An 18,316-nucleotide genomic window follows, 5' to 3' on the forward strand; every position below is an offset into this window, starting at 1 on the left:
TGTGTTTAAAAAGTCTCTGTGTAATAAAAGTAATTGTTAGACGAGTTATAAGTCAAATGACCGTTAGCCAAAGGCTAATAATCCAATGTAAATGTGGCAGAGGGCGTGGCCTCACTCCAGAGGGCGTGGCCTGCCGTGCTCTTGGTGAACGACGCCTCGTTTCATGACGCCCTCAGGCCTCTTTAGACTGGACAGCTTTGGTACATGTATTTTTAAAGTCATCAGTACTTTTGCTTTTGGTTGAAAATGAAAACTGTGACAAAGTGTTTAGATACTGAGCTTTGGACGAGGTTGTACTCCGAATGATTCAAACGCTCCATAAACCATTTTTATCTAAATCACAAACGTCTGGACTGGTTATGTTACAAATCTGAGCTTTAAAGATGCTCTATGCTCCGCCTCCTGCTCGTCTCCATGGAGACCTCGTGCCTTTGCAGTAGAGCGTTTATTTCATTCCAGGGGTTTTGTTTTTCCTGAAAACGTTTTCTGTGTTTGTTACAGAACAAGACCTGAGAACAATAATTAAAACACAATGACAAAACTAATGTCATAAAAAGTCCAACATTTAAGTCCCATTTAAACCAAATGTGTCCACTCCTGTCTAAAGCCTGCGCACGTCTGGGACGTTCAGGAGGAGGAGCCAGTTTCAGGTCCCACCCTTTATATTTGTAAGAAATATAAAATACCGTAATAGTAACAAGTCGGTGTAATTCCTCATTTGTCCAGGAGGGTTCATATTAGAAAAAAGATTCAGTTGCATCTGGACAGTTTTTAGATAAACGAGATGTTTCAACTCTCAATAATCTCAATCAGCCGATCGAGTCTTAAAACTGATCCTTTTATAAGCCCCGCCCACTGGGCGGAGCCTCCTCTGCCCTACAGCCTGTGACGCTCCCTCATCACTGATAAGTACCTGACGCATCAGAATGCCCCAGGCTTCAAAACACTAATGCATACGACTGGCAAGTTGAACCTTAAACCTTGGTTTCTGTTTAAAGAGTACTTTTCAACAAAAAACGGTGACAAACGTGTTGACCTTTGAACCCCTGTCTACCCTGGGCCAATCAGATGACTCTGAACTGAACTAGACTCTAAACTTCTTCTTGACTTGAGACACGGTCCTCGTGACCAGTGTGTCCCAGTATCATCCCAACAAACACACACACATTGGTATAAACTCTTTATTTCAGATCATATAAAACAGAAGCAGTGGAGCCTGAGGCCGGCGCACGTTCTTAGGAATGACAGTAAAAAAAATAAGAGAAAATGATTGAATAAACACTGACATAAACCAGCAAAAGGCAAAAGCCCCGTCCATCAGAAAAGAAGAGAAACACCAGAGGAATGTGAAGCTCCTTTACAGACGCTCATGTCACTCCTGAAGTGTGAACGTGATGCAGGAAGTAAGGCGCCAGCACCGCCCTGCCGCACCGCCCTGCCGCACCGTCCAAGAGATGCTCGACTCCCGCCACACTCTGCGCCGCCGTTTGGCCACGCCCACTCCAGGATCACACGGTCTTCCTGGCGGTCAGCACTCGGACAATAGAGCCCACTCCTCCCACGGGCAGCACCTGACCGGGACAGACCAGTAGAGAATGACCCTCTTGTGTCGAGTACGTCCCGGGACGCGTGTGTAACGGTGCAGTACCTTCTCGTGCCACTGCAGCAGGACGGCGCTGCTGTTGTCCGAGGGCTTCTCGAAGCCTCTGTAGATGTACTTCATGAGCAGGTCCACGCTGGCCTTGTCCAGAGACGCCACGCCCTTCTCTATGTCACTGCTCTTAAAGCTGCTCAGGACCTTAACCACCAGCATCGCCGCGCGGTCCTGCCCACAGAACACACGGGTCAGCAGTCCACACGGGTCAGCAGTCCACACGGGTCAGCAGTCCACACGGGTCAGCAGTCCACTGGTCAAACTATTAGTCCTGTTCTACTTTGACCATAACAACCTTCTGACCAGATGAAAAGTGTGAGCGAAGCTTCTAAACAAAAAGTATTGATACAAATCATTTTCATGTGTTCACTCTTTTCATAGTCGAGAAGTCACAATTATTTAGCCAAATCGCTGCAGGTCCAGTTCAGGAGTAACTAAGTAACTGTAAGTAACTGTAAGTAACTGTAACTAAGTAACTGTAAGTAACTGTAACTAAGTAACTGTAAGTAACTGTAACTAAGTAACTGTAAGTAACTGTATGTAACTGTAACTAAGTAACTGTAAGTAACTGTAAGTAACTGTAACTAAGTAACTGTAAGTAACTGTAACTAAGTAACTGTAAGTAACTGTAACTAAGTAACTGTAAGTAACTGTAACTAAGTAACTAACTGTAAGTAACTAAATAAGTAACTAAGTAAGTCTGGGCACAGAAAGGACATGATGCATAAACCACAACATGTCATTTATGATCATAAACAGAAATATTCTAACCTACACCGTCTATAATAAAGGACATGACAGAGGACAGAGGCTGGACAGAGGACAGGAGGCTGGACAGAGGCTGGACAGAAGACAGAGGCTGGACAGAGGACAGAGGCTGGACAGAGGACAGGAGGCTGGACAGAGGCTGGACAGAAGACAGAGGCTGGACAGAGGATGGACAGAGGCTGGACAGAAGACAGAGGCTGGACAGAGGACAGGAGGCTGGACAGAGGACAGAGGATGGACAGAGGACAGAGGATGGACAGAGGACAGAGGATGGACAGAGGACAGGAGGCTGGACAGAGGCTGGACAGAGGCTGGACAGAGGATGGACAGAGGCTGGACAGAAGACAGAGGCTGGACAGAGGACAGGAGGCTGGACAGAGGACAGAGGATGGACAGAGGACAGAGGATGGACAGAGGACAGGAGGCTGGACAGAGGACAGAGGATGGACAGAGGACAGAGGATGGACAGAGGACAGGAGGCTGGACAGAGGACAGGAGGCTGGACAGAGGACAGAGGATGGACAGAGGACAGAGGCTGGACAGAGGACAGGAGGCTGGACAGAGGACAGGAGGCTGGACAGAGGACAGAGGATGGACAGAGGACAGAGGATGGACAGAGGACAGGAGGCTGGACAGAGGACAGGAGGCTGGACAGAGGACAGAGGATGGACAGAGGACAGAGGATGGACAGAGGACAGAGGATGGACAGAGGACAGGAGGCTGGACAGAGGACAGAGGATGGACAGAGGACAGAGGATGGACAGAGGACAGGAGGCTGGACAGAGGACAGGAGGCTGGACAGAGGACAGAGGATGGACAGAGGACAGAGGATGGACAGAGGACAGGAGGCTGGACAGAGGACAGGAGGCTGGACAGAGGACAGAGGATGGACAGAGGACAGAGGATGGACAGAGGACAGGAGGCTGGACAGAGGACAGAGGATGGACAGAGGACAGAGGATGGACAGAGGACAGAGGATGGACAGAGGACAGGAGGCTGGACAGAGGACATACCCACCTTAACGTTCTGGTTCTTGGTGTTGATTGGAGGGTTCTTGAGCACAGCCAGGAGAGCTGCATTCATGTTCCCCTTAAGAACTACAGTTAAGGAGAACTCTGCAGGGTTTGTGGCCCCGGGGCCCTCAGAGCACGTCCAAACGCGTCTGATCGAGGCCCGTCCCACATACTAAAGCTGTGTGTGAACAACTGGACTTATTCATGAGGTTCAACTTCCTGTTTTATGCAACATTTGGATCTTTCCCCATTTAAAAAGGTGTAACATTTAGTGTTCATCTCCATGGCAACAGTCCTAGAGGATGAGGCTGAAAGCCACAGAAATATCCTTCAAAAGTTGAACAAAAACATTCTGAATTGCAGAAAGGAGCAGAAGTGGAACATAATGTGATTCCACTGGATAAACTAGGATTAAGTTCACAATAAGAGGAAAAGCAGCACAAACGCTCCAGGTTGAGCCATGTTTACATTTGATCTACACATTTATTAAACTCATGATCATGTTTAATGCTCAATGTTTCCATTCTGTGCAATAGAAACAAACTGAGACATTTCTACCCCAGAAATTCATTAAAAACATTCTGATGACAGAGGATCTCATCCATAAACAACTCATATAAAGACCCTAAGGGAAATGTGTCTGAAGAGGCTGAGGTCACCCGTGTGTCTGAGAGCCACAAACGCACAGTGTTTACAGTGTTTACAGTGTTTAAAGTGTTTAAAGTGTTTACAGTGTTTACAGTGTTTACAGTGTTTACAGTGTTTAAAGTGTTTAAAGTGTTTAAAGTGTTTACAGTGTTTACAGTGTTTACAGTGTTTAAAGTGTTTAAAGTGTTTACAGTGTTTACAGTGTTTAAAGTGTTTACAGTGTTTACAGTGTTTACAGTGTTTAAAGTGTTTACAGTGTTTACAGTGTTTACAGTGTTTAAAGTGTTTAAAGTGTTTAAAGTGTTTAAAGTGTTTACAGTGTTTAAAGTGTTTACAGTGTTTACAGTGTTTAAAGTGTTTACAGTGTTTACAGTGTTTACAGTGTTTACAGTGTTTAAAGTGTTTAAAGTGTTTACAGTGTTTAAAGTGTTTAAAGTGTTTACAGTGTTTAAAGTGTTTACAGTGTTTAAAGTGTTTACAGTGTTTAAAGTGTTTAAAGTGTTTACAGTGTTTACAGTGTTTACAGTGTTTAAAGTGTTTAAAGTGTTTACAGTGTTTAAAGTGTTTACAGTGTTTAAAGTGTTTAAAGTGTTTACAGTGTTTAAAGTGTTTACAGTGTTTAAAGTGTTTACAGTGTTTAAAGTGTTTACAGTGTTTACAGTGTTTAAAGTGTTTACAGTGTTTACAGTGTTTAAAGTGTTTACAGTGTTTACAGTGTTTACAGTGTTTACAGTGTTTAAAGTGTTTAAAGTGTTTACAGTGTTTAAAGTGTTTAAAGTGTTTAAAGTGTTTACAGTGTTTACAGTGTTTAAAGTGTTTACAGTGTTTAAAGTGTTTAAAGTGTTTACAGTGTTTACAGTGTTTAAAGTGTTTACAGTGTTTAAAGTGTTTACAGTGTTTACAGTGTTTACAGTGTTTACAGTGTTTAAAGTGTTTACAGTGTTTACAGTGTTTACAGTGTTTACAGTGTTTAAAGTGTTTACAGTGTTTAAAGTGTTTAAAGTGTTTACAGTGTTTAAAGTGTTTAAATTGTTTAAAGTGTTTACAGTGTTTAAAGTGTTTACAGTGTTTAAAGTGTTTACAGTGTTTAAAGTGTTTACAGTGTTTAAAGTGTTTAAAGTGTTTACAGTGTTTACAGTGTTTAAAGTGTTTAAAGTGTTTACAGTGTTTACAGTGTTTAAAGTGTTTACAGTGTTTAAAGTGTTTAAAGTGTTTACAGTGTTTAAAGTGTTTACAGTGTTTAAAGTGTTTAAAGTGTTTACAGTGTTTACAGTGTTTACAGTGTTTAAAGTGTTTAAAGTGTTTAAAGTGTTTACAGTGTTTAAAGTGTTTAAAGTGTTTAAATTGTTTAAAGTGTTTACAGTGTTTAAAGTGTTTACAGTGTTTACAGTGTTTAAAGTGTTTACAGTGTTTACAGTGTTTACAGTGTTTAAAGTGTTTAAAGTGTTTAAAGTGTTTACAGTGTTTAAAGTGTTTACAGTGTTTACAGTGTTTACAGTGTTTAAAGTGTTTACAGTGTTTAAAGTGTTTACAGTGTTTAAAGTGTTTAAAGTGTTTACAGTGTTTAAAGTGTTTACAGTGTTTACAGTGTTTACAGTGTTTACAGTGTTTACAGTGTTTACAGTGTTTACAGTGTTTAAAGTGTTTAAAGTGTTTACAGTGTTTAAAGTGTTTACAGTGTTTACAGTGTTTACAGTGTTTAAAGTGTTTAAAGTGTTTACAGTGTTTAAAGTGTTTACAGTGTTTACAGTGTTTAAAGTGTTTAAAGTGTTTAAAGTGTTTACAGTGTTTAAAGTGTTTACAGTGTTTACAGTGTTTACAGTGTTTAAAGTGTTTACAGTGTTTACAGTGTTTACAGTGTTTAAAGTGTTTAAAGTGTTTAAAGTGTTTACAGTGTTTACAGTGTTTACAGTGTTTAAAGTGTTTAAAGTGTTTACAGTGTTTAAAGTGTTTACAGTGTTTACAGTGTTTAAAGTGTTTACAGTGTTTAGTGTTTACAGTGTTTAAAGTGTTTACAGTGTTTAAAGTATTTACAGTGTTTAAAGTGTTTACAGTGTTTAAAGTATTTACAGTGTTTAAAGTGTTTACAGTGTTTACAGTGTTTACAGTGTTTACAGTGTTTAAAGTGTTTAGTGTTTACAGTATTTACAGTGTTTAAAGTGTTTAAAGTGTTTATAGTGTTTACAGTGTTTACAGTGTTTAAAGTGTTTACAGTGTTTACAGTGTTTAAAGTGTTTACAGTGTTTACAGTGTTTACAGTGTTTACAGTGTTTAAAGTGTTTACAGTGTTTAAAGTGTTTACAGTGTTTACAGTGTTTACAGTGTTTACAGTGTTTAAAGTGTTTACAGTGTTTACAGTGTTTAAAGTGTTTACAGTGTTTACAGTGTTTAAAGTGTTTACAGTGTTTAAAGTGTTTACAGTGTTTAAAGTGTTTACAGTGTTTAAAGTGTTTAAAGTGTTTAAAGTGTTTAAAGTGTTTACAGTGTTTACAGTGTTTACAGTGTTTAAAGTGTTTACAGTGTTTAAAGTGTTTAAAGTGTTTACAGTGTTTACAGTGTTTAAAGTGTTTACAGTGTTTACAGTGTTTACAGTGTTTACAGTGTTTACAGTGTTTACAGTGTTTAAAGTGTTTAAAGTGTTTACAGTGTTTACAGTGTTTAAAGTGTTTAAAGTGTTTACAGTGTTTAAAGTGTTTACAGTGTTTACAGTGTTTACAGTGTTTAAAGTGTTTAAAGTGTTTACAGTGTTTACAGTGTTTACAGTGTTTAAAGTGTTTACAGTGTTTAAAGTGTTTACAGTGTTTACAGTGTTTACAGTGTTTACAGTGTTTAAAGTGTTTTCAGTGTTTACAGTGTTTACAGTGTTTACAGTGTTTAAAGTGTTTAAAGTGTTTAAAGTGTTTACAGTGTTTACAGTGTTTAGTGTTTACAGTGTTTAAAGTGTTTACAGTGTTTACAGTGTTTAAAGTGTTTAAAGTATTTACAGTGTTTAAAGTGTTTACAGTGTTTATAGTGTTTAAAGTGTTTAGTGTTTACAGTATTTACAGTGTTTAAAGTGTTTACAGTGTTTATAGTGTTTACAGTGTTTATAGTGTTTATACTGTTTAAAGTGTTTACAGTGTTTACAGTGTTTACAGTGTTTATACTGTTTACAGTGTTTAAAGTGTTTACAGTGTTTACAGTGTTTATAGTGTTTATATTGTTTAAAGTGTTTAAAGCGTTTAAAGCGTTTACAGTGTTTACAGTGTTTAAAGAGTTTATTGTTTACAGTGTTTATAGTATTTACAGTGTTTAAAGTGTTTAAAGTGTTTAAATACAGTGTTTATAGTTTACAGTGTTTACAGTGTTTATAGTGTTTAAAGTGTTTAGTGTTTAAAGTGTTTATACTGTTTATAGTCTTTATAGTGTTTACAGTATTTACAGTATTTACAGTGTTTATAGTGTTTATAGTGTTTACAGTATTTACAGTGTTTACAGTGTTTACAGTGTTTAAAGTGTTTACAGTGTTTAAAGTGTTTAAAGCGTTTAAAGTGTTTACAGTGTTTACAGTGTTTAAAGTGTTTAAATAGTTTAAAGTGTTTAAAGTGTTTATACTGTTTATACTGTTTAAAGTGTTTATAGTGTTTACAGTATTTACAGTGTTTACAGTGTTTACAGTGTTTATATTGTTTAAAGTGTTTACAGTGTTTACAGTGTTTAAAGTGTTTATACTGTTTACAGTGTTTATAGTGTTTACAGTATTTACAGTGTTTAAAGTGTTTAAAGTGGTTATACTGTTTAAAGTGTTTAAAGTGTTTACAGTGTTTATAGTGTTTATATTGTTTATAGTGTTTAAAGTGTTCACAGTGTTTACAGTGTTTATAGTGTTTATATTGTTTAAAGTGTTTATACTGTTTACAGTGTTTACAGTGTTTAAAGAGTTTATAGTTTACAGTGTTTATAGTATTTACAGTGTTTAAAGTGTTTAAATACAGTGTTTACAGTGTTTAAAGTGTTTAGTGTTTACAGTATTTACAGTGTTTAAAGTGTTTACAGTGTTTATAGTGTTTACAGTGTTTATACTGTTTAAAGTGTTTACAGTGTTTACAGTGTTTAAAGTGTTTACAGTGTTTACAGTGTTTAAAGTGTTTACAGTGTTTACAGTGTTTACAGTGTTTATATTGTTTAAAGTGTTTAAAGTGTTTATACTGTTTACAGTGTTTAGTGTTTACAGTGTTTAAAGAGTTTATAGTTTACAGTGTTTATAGTATTTACAGTGTTTAAAGTGTTTAAAGTGTTTAAATACAGTGTTTACAGTGTTTAAAGTGTTTATAGTTTACAGTATTTACAGTGTTTAAAGTGTTTAAAGTGTTTAAAGTGTTTAAATACAGTGTTTAGTGTTTATAGTTTACAGTGTTTATAGTTTACAGTATTTACAGTGTTTAAAGTGTTTACAGTGTTTAAAGTGTTTAAAGTGATTAAATACAGTGTTTAAAGTGTTTAAAGTGTTTAAAGTGTTTACAGTGTTTAAAGTGATTAAAGTGTTTAAAGTGTTTAAAGTGTTTAAAGTGTTTAAAGTGTTTACAGTGTTTACAGTGTTTAAAGTGTTTAAATAGTTTAAAGTGTTTAAAGTGTTTAAATACAGTGTTTAGTGTTTATAGTTTACAGTGTTTAAAGTTTACAGTGTTTACAGTGTTTATAGTGTTTAAAGTGTTTACAGTGTTTAAAGTGTTTAAAGTGTTTACAGTGTTTAAAGTGTTTATACTGTTTGAAGTGTTTATAGTGTTTACAGTGTTTACAGTGTTTAAAGTGTTTACAGTGTTTACAGTGTTTATATTGTTTAAAGTGTTTAAAGTGTTTAAAGTGTTTATACTGTTTACAGTGTTTATAGTGTTTATATTGTTTAAAGTGTTTAAAGTGTTTACAGTGTTTACAGTGTTTACAGTGTTTAAAGTGTTTAAAGTGTTTAAAGTGTTTAAAGTGTTTATACTGTTTATACTGTTTACAGTATTTACAGTGTTTAAAGTGTTTACAGTGTTTAAAGTGTTTATACTGTTTAAAGTGTTTATAGTGTTTATATTGTTTATAGTGTTTAAAGTGTTTACAGTGTTTACAGTGTTTACAGTGTTTAAAGTGTTTAAAGTGTTTATACTGTTTAAAGTGTTTATAGTGTTTACAGTATTTACAGTGTTTACAGTGTTTAAAGTGTTTAAAGTGTTTACAGTGTTTACAGTGTTTATAGTGTTTATATTGTTTATAGTGTTTAAAGTGTTTACAGTGTTTACAGTGTTTACAGTGTTTATATTGTTTAAAGTGTTTATACTGTTTACAGTGTTTAGTGTTTACAGTGTTTAAAGAGTTTATAGTTTACAGTGTTTATAGTATTTACAGTATTTACAGTGTTTAAAGTGTTTAAAGTGTTTAAATACAGTGTTTACAGTGTTTAAAGTGTTTAGTGTTTACAGTATTTACAGTGTTTAAAGTGTTTACAGTGTTTATAGTGTTTATAGTGTTTATACTGTTTAAAGTGTTTACAGTGTTTAAAGTGTTTACAGTGTTTAAAGTGTTTAAAGTGTTTAAATACAGTGTTTAGTGTTTATAGTTTACAGTGTTTACAGTGTTTAAAGTTTACAGTGTTTACAGTGTTTATAGTTTACAGTGTTTATAGTTTACAGTATTTACAGTGTTTAAAGTGTTTACAGTGTTTACAGTGTTTAAAGTGTTTATACTGTTTACAGTGTTTAGTGTTTACAGTGTTTAAAGAGTTTATAGTTTACAGTGTTTATAGTATTTACAGTGTTTAAAGTGTTTAAAGTGTTTAAATACAGTGTTTACAGTGTTTATAGTTTACAGTATTTACAGTGTTTAAAGTGTTTAAAGTGTTTAAATACAGTGTTTAGTGTTTATAGTTTACAGTGTTTACAGTGTTTAAAGTTTACAGTGTTTAAAGTGTTTAAAGTGATTAAAGTGTTTAAAGTGTTTAAAGTGTTTAAAGTGATTAAAGTGTTTAAAGTGTTTAAAGTGTTTAAAGTGATTAAAGTGTTTAAAGTGTTTACAGTGTTTAAAGTGTTTAAAGTGTTTAAAGTGATTAAAGTGATTAAAGTGATTAAAGTGTTTAAAGTGTTTAAAGTGTTTAAAGTGTTTAAAGTGTTTAAAGTGTTTACAGTGTTTAAAGTGATTAAAGTGATTAAAGTGTTTAAAGTGTTTAAAGTGTTTAAAGTGATTAAAGTGTTTAAAGTGATTAAAGTGTTTAAAGTGATTAAAGTGTTTAAAGTGTTTACAGTGTTTACAGTGTTTACAGTGTTTAAAGTGTTTACAGTGTTTACAGTGTTTAAAGTGTTTACAGTGTTTACAGTGTTTAAAGTGATTAAAGTGTTTAAAGTGTTTAAAGTGTTTACAGTGTTTACAGTGTTTACAGTGTTTAAAGTGTTTAAAGTGATTAAAGTGTTTAAAGTGATTAAAGTGATTAAAGTGATTAAAGTGTTTAAAGTGATTAAAGTGATTAAAGTGTTTAAAGTGTTTAAAGTGTTTACAGTGTTTAAAGTGTTTACAGTGTTTAAAGTGATTAAAGTGATTAAAGTGTTTAAAGTGTTTAAAGTGATTAAAGTGATTAAAGTGATTAAAGTGTTTAAAGTGTTTACAGTGTTTAAAGTGTTTAAAGTGATTAAAGTGTTTAAAGTGATTAAAGTGTTTAAAGTGATTAAAGTGTTTACAGTGTTTAAAGTGTTTAAAGTGATTAAAGTGTTTAAAGTGATTAAAGTGTTTAAAGTGATTAAAGTGTTTAAAGTGATTAAAGTGTTTAAAGTGTTTACAGTGTTTAAAGTGTTTAAAGTGATTAAAGTGTTTAAAGTGATTAAAGTGTTTAAAGTGATTAAAGTGTTTAAAGTGTTTACAGTGTTTACAGTGTTTAAAGTGTTTAAAGTGATTAAAGTGATTAAAGTGTTTAAAGTGATTAAAGTGTTTAAAGTGTTTAAAGTGTTTAAAGTGATTAAAGTGTTTAAAGTGTTTAAAGTGTTTAAAGTGTTTAAAGTGTTTATAGCTTTAGGGGCGAAACACTGACCACGCCCTCTTCTGACACGGACCCGGAAACAGCTCAAACACTTCCACATAAATCAATCAAAGGCAAAATGGTGTCATAAAAGAACATTCTAGTCTCCAAATACCTGCCATTTCCAGAGTGACGCGACATGACGCTGTCACTCAAGCTCTTGAACCCACACGTGACACTCGTGTCAGTTTGAGACGCTACAGGTCAAAGACTCACGTTTCTTCTCAAACACGACTTTATTGCGTGATAAAAAGGATATTGTCGCAGAAGCGCGTCCACCTCCGCCTCGTCGGGTCCGCCCTGGTTCTCCGCGCCGTCCTCCTCGTCCACAAACTTGTTCTCGTCGTACTCGTCCACGTCCACTTTCCGGAAGCGGTCGGACAGCGTGGTCTTGGACATGTCGGTGTCTTACGGGACTGAGTTGTGGTGAAATGTGACGGACAGCGGTCAGTTTTCACGCTGCCCAGAGCGATGGAACAGATTTGGCAGCAGCGGTGCAGCGGTGAATCGGTTCCGGGTGGCGCGGCTTCCGGGTTCGTCTGTTCCACTTCCGGTTCCGCCGGCCCGTGTTTTGTTCGTGTTTCTTCCATGTTTGGTGTTGTTGGGGGTGAAAAGTGATGACGACCACAGGCCTGAAGGAGTCACGTCTACATTTGTCTTTTACTTATTTAAATCTGAACAAAATGATCCTAATAAAATGTTGATTGACGTCATCCTCGCCAAACTTCTCTGATGAAGGTTCTAGGCACCAGAAAAGTCTTTGAATATATAAATACATTTATTGAACATAATTTCAAATACAGTCAGAATAGAAGAAAACGTTGTAGTTATCGGACACTGTTTTTAGAAAAACAAGCCATTTCGACTCATCCAAGAGTCATTCTCAATCTGTGGATCAAGCATGGATCTATTTTATTATCTTTTATATTATCTATTATATTATCTTTTATATTATCTTTTATATTTTTTATATTATCTATTATATTATCTATTATATTATCTTTTATACTATCTATTATATTATCTTTTATATTATCTTTTATATTTTTTATATTATCTATTATATTATCTATTATATTATCTTTTATACTATCTATTATATTATCTTTTATATTATCTTTTATATTTTTTATATTATCTATTATATTATCTATTATATTATCTTTTATATTATCTTTTATATTATCTTTTATATTATCTATTATATTATCTTTTATATTATCTTTTATATTTTTATATTATTTTTTATATTATCTATTATATTATCTATTATATTATCTTTTATATTATCTATTATATTATCTTTTATATTATCTTTTATATTATCTATTATATTATCTTTTATACTATCTATTATATTATCTTTTATATTATCTTTTATATTATCTTTTATATTATCTTTTATATTTTTTATATTATCTATTATATTATCTATTATATTATCTTTTATATTATCTTTTATATTATCTATTATATTATCTATTATATTATCTATTATATTATCTTTTATATTATCTTTTATATTATCTATTATATTATCTATATTATATTATCTTTTATATTATCTTTTATATTATCTATTATATTATCTTTTATATTTTTTATATTATCTATTATATTATCTTTTATACTATCTATTATATTATCTATTATATTATCTTTTATATTATCTTTTATATTTTTATATTATCTATTATATTATCTATTATATTATCTTTTATATTATCTTTTATATTTTTATATTATCTATTATATTATCTATTATATTATCTATATTATCTTTTATATTATCTTTTATATTATCTATTATATTATCTATTATGTTATCTTTTATATTTTTTATAGTATCTATTATATTATCTATTATATTATCTTTTATATTATCTTTTATATTATCTATTATATTATCTATTATATTATCTATTATATTATCTTTTATATTATCTTTTATATTATCTATTATATTATCTATATTATATTATCTTTTATATTATCTTTTATATTATCTATTATATTATCTTTTATATTTTTTATATTATCTATTATATTATCTTTTATACTATCTATTATATTATCTATTATATTATCTTTTATATTATCTTTTATATTTTTATATTATCTATTATATTATCTATTATATTATCTATTATATTATCTATTATATTATCTTTTATATTATCTTTTATATTTTTTATATTATCTATTATATTATCTATTATATTATCTTTTATATTATCTTTTATACTATCTATTATATTATCTTTTATATTATCTTTTATATTATCTTTTATATTTTTTATATTATCTATTATATTATCTATTATATTATCTATTATATTATCTTTTATATTATCTTTTATATTATCTTTTATATTATCTATTATATTATCTATTATATTATCTTTTATATTTTTTATATTATCTATTATATTATCTTTTATATTTTTTATATTATCTATTATATTATCTTTTATACTATCTATTATATTATCTTTTATATTATCTTTTATATTATCTTTTATATTATCTTTTATATTTTTTATATTATCTATTATATTATCTATTATATTATCTATTATATTATCTATTATATTATCTTTTATATTATCTTTTATATTATCTTTTATATTATCTATTATATTATCTATTATATTATCTATTATATTATCTTTTATATTATCTTTTATATTATCTTTTATATTTTTTATATTATCTATTATATTATCTTTTATATTATCTTTTATATTATCTTTTATATTATCTTTTATATTATCTTTTATATTATCTTTTATATTATCTTTTATATTATCCATCACGTCTGAGAACCTCTTGATATTAGCTGTTTACAGTTTTGCTTAAAACTACTTGTATTTGCATCCTAACAGCCTGTAATGTGATATTAAAATGCTAGTATTAGATGGCGGTAGCTGCGTCATCACTGGATTATGATCAGAATGGCCCCAGGGCGTCTCGGCCCCGGTGCCTCAGACCAGTGGCTTTTCCATTCAGGAAACTTGATTTGGATTCTAAGGGAAATACTTGATTCTCTCGATTTAAAACAATGGAATTGAATTTCAAAGATGAATGAAATTGTATTACACTGTGTCAGTAAGACACTGCCAGACATATTTCTCACAAACTGATGTGTTTTCACTCAAACAATTAGCCAACTCACCTCTTTAATGTATGAATTAACCCCAATTTTAGAACTCATTTGAACAAGCGACATATATTACAGCTTTAGTAGAACAGGAACTACACAAAACACCATTCTAGAGCAGGTCTTTCCTTCTGCTGCTGTCAGACTGTACAACAAACACTGCCCCGAACACGTGCAATACTGACTTAACCATGTGCAATACTGACTTAACCATGTGCAATACTGACTTAACCATGTGCAATACTGACTTAACCATGTGCAATACTGACTTAACCATGTGCAATACTGACTTAACCATGTGCAATACTGACTTAACCATGTGCAATACTGACTTAACCATGTGCAATACTGACTTATCCATGTGCAATACTGACTTAACCATGTGCAATACTGACTTAACCATGTGCAATACTGACTTAACCATGTGCACATAACTGATGTTAATAAGAGTGTTTTATTTTGTTTACTTACTTACTATTAGTATTATTTAGTCTTATACTAGCTATTTGACTTTACTTTATTTTATTATTATTATTATTTTATTATTATCTTATTTTTATCTTTATCTTTTTATTTTATTTATCTATTTTATTTTATTTTCCCCCCTCCATTCCCTATTAAGATATGAGAGGAGTTTTGTTTTTGTTCATAAGATTTCTTCTATTAAGAGTGTTTTTTTTTTAAACTTCCTATAATCTGTCCTTGTCCTCTGGATCTGGTCATGCCTCATTAGCCACAAATATAACCTTAAAAACCTCACCTGTCACTCACAGATGCAAATCAAACCAGGTCTTTCCCGAACACACGTCCTGTGTTTCCCTGAAGTGGAGTTGGTCCAGAACAGCCACAGATTCACTCACGCTTCATCAAATGTCCCGTTCTTCGTGTCGTGTCAGATGAACGCTCAGAGCCTTTACAAGACTCACAGTGACAAAGTGCTTCACAATCAAACTCAAGACAATACCTCATGTTGTTCATACACCTGTGCAGAGCTCTAAAAGAAGCTGTCACTCATGTCAGAGGGCGGAGCATGAAGGGCCCCTGAACACGCCCACAGACTGAGCAGCTCCCACAGATTTTATTTCACTGCCAATCACTGAGTTTTAAAGTGTTTCCTGGTTTAAAATAAACAGGGATTTTGTGCCGTCTAAAAACACTTTGTAGTTTTTTGTACAATCCCAAGACATAAGGGACAGAAACGCCATTTCTTCTATGTTCTGTTTCCCTTTTGTCTCTTGTGTCCTTTTTTATTTTGCTCTTTTAACTTTTTTGAGGGCCCAAGCAGGGTCTCCACAGGCTGAGAGGGCATTTCAGACGTGTGTTTCCTCTTTCCTCTTGTCCTCTGAGCCGGTGGACACCTCTTGTCCTCTGAGCCGGTGGACACTTCTTGTCCTCTGAGCCGGTGGACACTTCTTGTCCTCTGAGCCGGTGGACACTTCTTGTCCTCTGTGTTGTGGTGCTGTGGGCTGTTAGAGTCAAAGAGCAGGTTCTGATCCGTGTGTGTTTCCTTTACACTTCTATCTAGAGCTTCCCGTCCTCTGATTGTGGAACAATCGAGAGGACAAGAGGTGTCCACAGGCTCAGAGGACAAGAGGTGTCCACCGGCTCAGAGGACAAGAAGTGTCCACCGGCTCAGAGGACAAGAGGTGTCCACCGGCTCAGAGGACAGAGTGAAGAGAGAACACAGACAACTCAAAGTGCTTTACATAGAATTTAAAATTCATTCATTTACACTAAACACATTTATTCATAAATTAGACATAGGAAATGCTAAAAAGGCCAATCTTCTGGAAGAGAGTTCCACATCTTGGAGACATAAGAAGAAAAAGAGGCTTCACCATGTTTGGTTTGAACTTTAGGCACCGCCAAGAGCCCAGTCCCAGCTGATCTCAGGGGCCGACGGGGCCCATAAGGAGTCAGCAGCTCCGCCAGATATTTTAGACCAATAACAGAATGTTGAAGTTTGGGACTGGAGTGTCCGAGCTGCAGCTTTGTGACTCCCGTGGTCAGTCCAGTCCAGTCCAGTCCATCCTGGACCAACCATTCCAGGTCTTGTCTGGACATGAAGTCACTGAGGGGCAGAATGTTTCTTAAGTGATAAACGGCCGAGCTGCTGATCATTTGAATATGTTTATTAAAACTCCTCTCTAAAGTCAGTGGATCTGTTGATGACCATTGAGTTCAAAAGTCCAGATGATACTACAGTTGAGCCCCCTGCTGGACGAAAGAGGGATTACACCATGTGACACAAACACTGAAGTCAAAACATGAACAAAGGAGACGTTATATTTAAGCCCCACTGTGCAAGTGAAATAAGGCAAAAACTTGACAATAAATACAAATAAAAGCATGTTTTTGGTTTTTGTTTTCATTTCTATTGCATTTAAAAAAGTCTAAAATAAAGTGTCCTTATTGTGAGCCAAACCACGCTCCAACTTGACCTTTCCATTTCCATCCAAATATCATTCCTTTTGCAGTAATATTCCACAGTAACTTCAGGTCAGTGAGAATGTCGAGTGTCTTAAGTCCAGCTTGAGTCATTAATTCAGCCTAAAATAAAATACATCTTTGTTTCAAAGTTTTTTAATTCTTTCTTTCTTTGTAACATATAAATAGACATTTTACATGAATAAAACACACATGCCATAAATACATGTAGTAATATAAAATATATATATTTTGATTGTTCATTTAGCAAACATGTCTGTAACACAAAACACCTCAACAGATTTGGACGCGTCACTGATAAATGTTCTTAAACGTCTTAGGCTTTTATCACAATATATAAAATATTTCATGGACAGCACAAAATGTACTTTCACACACAAGATGCAAGTCCCAGAGGACAGGAGCTGAGGACAGGAGCTGAGGACAGGAGCTGAGGACAAGAGCTGAGGACAGGAGCTGAGGACAAGAGCTGAGGACAAGAGCTGAGGACAGGAGCTGAGGACAAGAGCTGAGGACAGGAGCTGAGGACAGGAGCTGAGGACAAGAGCTGAGGACAGGAGCTGAGGACAGGAGCTGAGGACAGGAGCTGAGGACAAGAGCTGAGGACAAGAGCTGAGGACAGGAGCTGAGGACAAGAGCTGAGGACAAGAGCTGAGGACAGGAGCTGAGGACAAGAGCTGAGGACAGCAGCTGAGGACAAGAGCTGAGGACAGGAGCTGAGGACAAGAGCTGAGGACAGGAGCTGAGGACAGGAACTGAGGACAGGAGCTGAGGACAAGAGCTGAGGACAGGAGCTGAGGACAAGAGCTGAGGACAAGAGCTGAGGACAGGAGCTGAGGACAAGAGCTGAGGACAGCAGCTGAGGACAAGAGCTGAGGACAGGAGCTGAGGACAGGAGCTGAGGACAAGAGCTGAGGACAGGAGCTGAGGACAAGAGCTGAGGACAAGAGCTGAGGACAGGAGCTGAGGACAAGAGCTGAGGACAGGAGCTGAGGACAGGAGCTGAGGACAAGAGCTGAGGACAAGAGCTGAGGACAGGAGCTGAGGACAAGAGCTGAGGACAAGAGCTGAGGACAGGAGCTGAGGACAAGAGCTGAGGACAGGAGCTGAGGACAAGAGCTGAGGACAGGAGCTGAGGACAAGAGCTGAGGACAGGAGCTGAGGACAAGAGCTGAGGACAGGAGCTGAGGCTTTGTCCCTGTCAAATAAAGACATAAATAAATTAAATTAAATCATGTTTGTTATGGAACAATAACAGATTTCACAGGGAAAAAACTGTATTATTTACAGTGAAAAGTATTTCATCATTATCAACCAAGTATGAGGGGCGGGGCCTATGAGGGGAGGGGCCTATTAGGGGAGGGGCTGCAGCACAAGTATGAGGGGCGGGGCCTATGAGGGGAGGGGCCTATTAGGGGAGGGGCTGCAGCACAAGTATGAGGGGCGGGGCCTATGAGGGGAGGGGCCTATGAGGGGAGGGGCTGCAGCACAAGTATGAGGGGCGGGGCCTATGAAGGGAGGGGCCTATGAGGGGAGGGGCTGCAGCACAAGTATGAGGGGCGGGGCCTATGAAGGGAGGGGCCTATTAGGGGAGGGGC

General features: G+C 34.7%; 1 protein-coding gene across 2 annotated transcripts; it reads right to left on the reverse strand.

Annotated features, from left to right (window-relative positions):
- Positions 1–1,167: 1,167 nt before the first annotated feature.
- On the reverse strand, positions 1,168–11,633 carry LOC140355797 (actin-related protein 2/3 complex subunit 5-like). Of its 2 annotated transcripts, none has more exons than XM_072440444.1 (4): positions 11,370–11,633; positions 3,440–3,524; positions 1,649–1,825; positions 1,168–1,571 (listed from the first exon to the last, which is right to left on the reverse strand). In XM_072440444.1, exons 1-4 carry the CDS (start codon positions 11,507–11,509, stop codon positions 1,509–1,511), a joined length of 465 nt encoding a protein of 154 aa, XP_072296545.1. In that variant the 5' UTR covers positions 11,510–11,633; the 3' UTR covers positions 1,168–1,508. The 2 variants fall into 2 exon arrangements, with proteins under 2 accessions (XP_072296545.1, XP_072296546.1); XM_072440445.1 differs by having other exon boundaries at positions 3,440–3,495; positions 11,341–11,632.
- Between the last annotated feature and the right edge of the window lie 6,683 nt (positions 11,634–18,316).

Source organism: Eucyclogobius newberryi, unplaced genomic scaffold (genome assembly GCF_026437365.1).
Source record: "Eucyclogobius newberryi isolate DKJ021-1_F unplaced genomic scaffold, fEucNew1.0.hap1 SCAF_12, whole genome shotgun sequence".
In the NCBI taxonomy this organism is placed as follows: domain Eukaryota; kingdom Metazoa; phylum Chordata; class Actinopteri; order Gobiiformes; family Gobiidae; genus Eucyclogobius; species Eucyclogobius newberryi.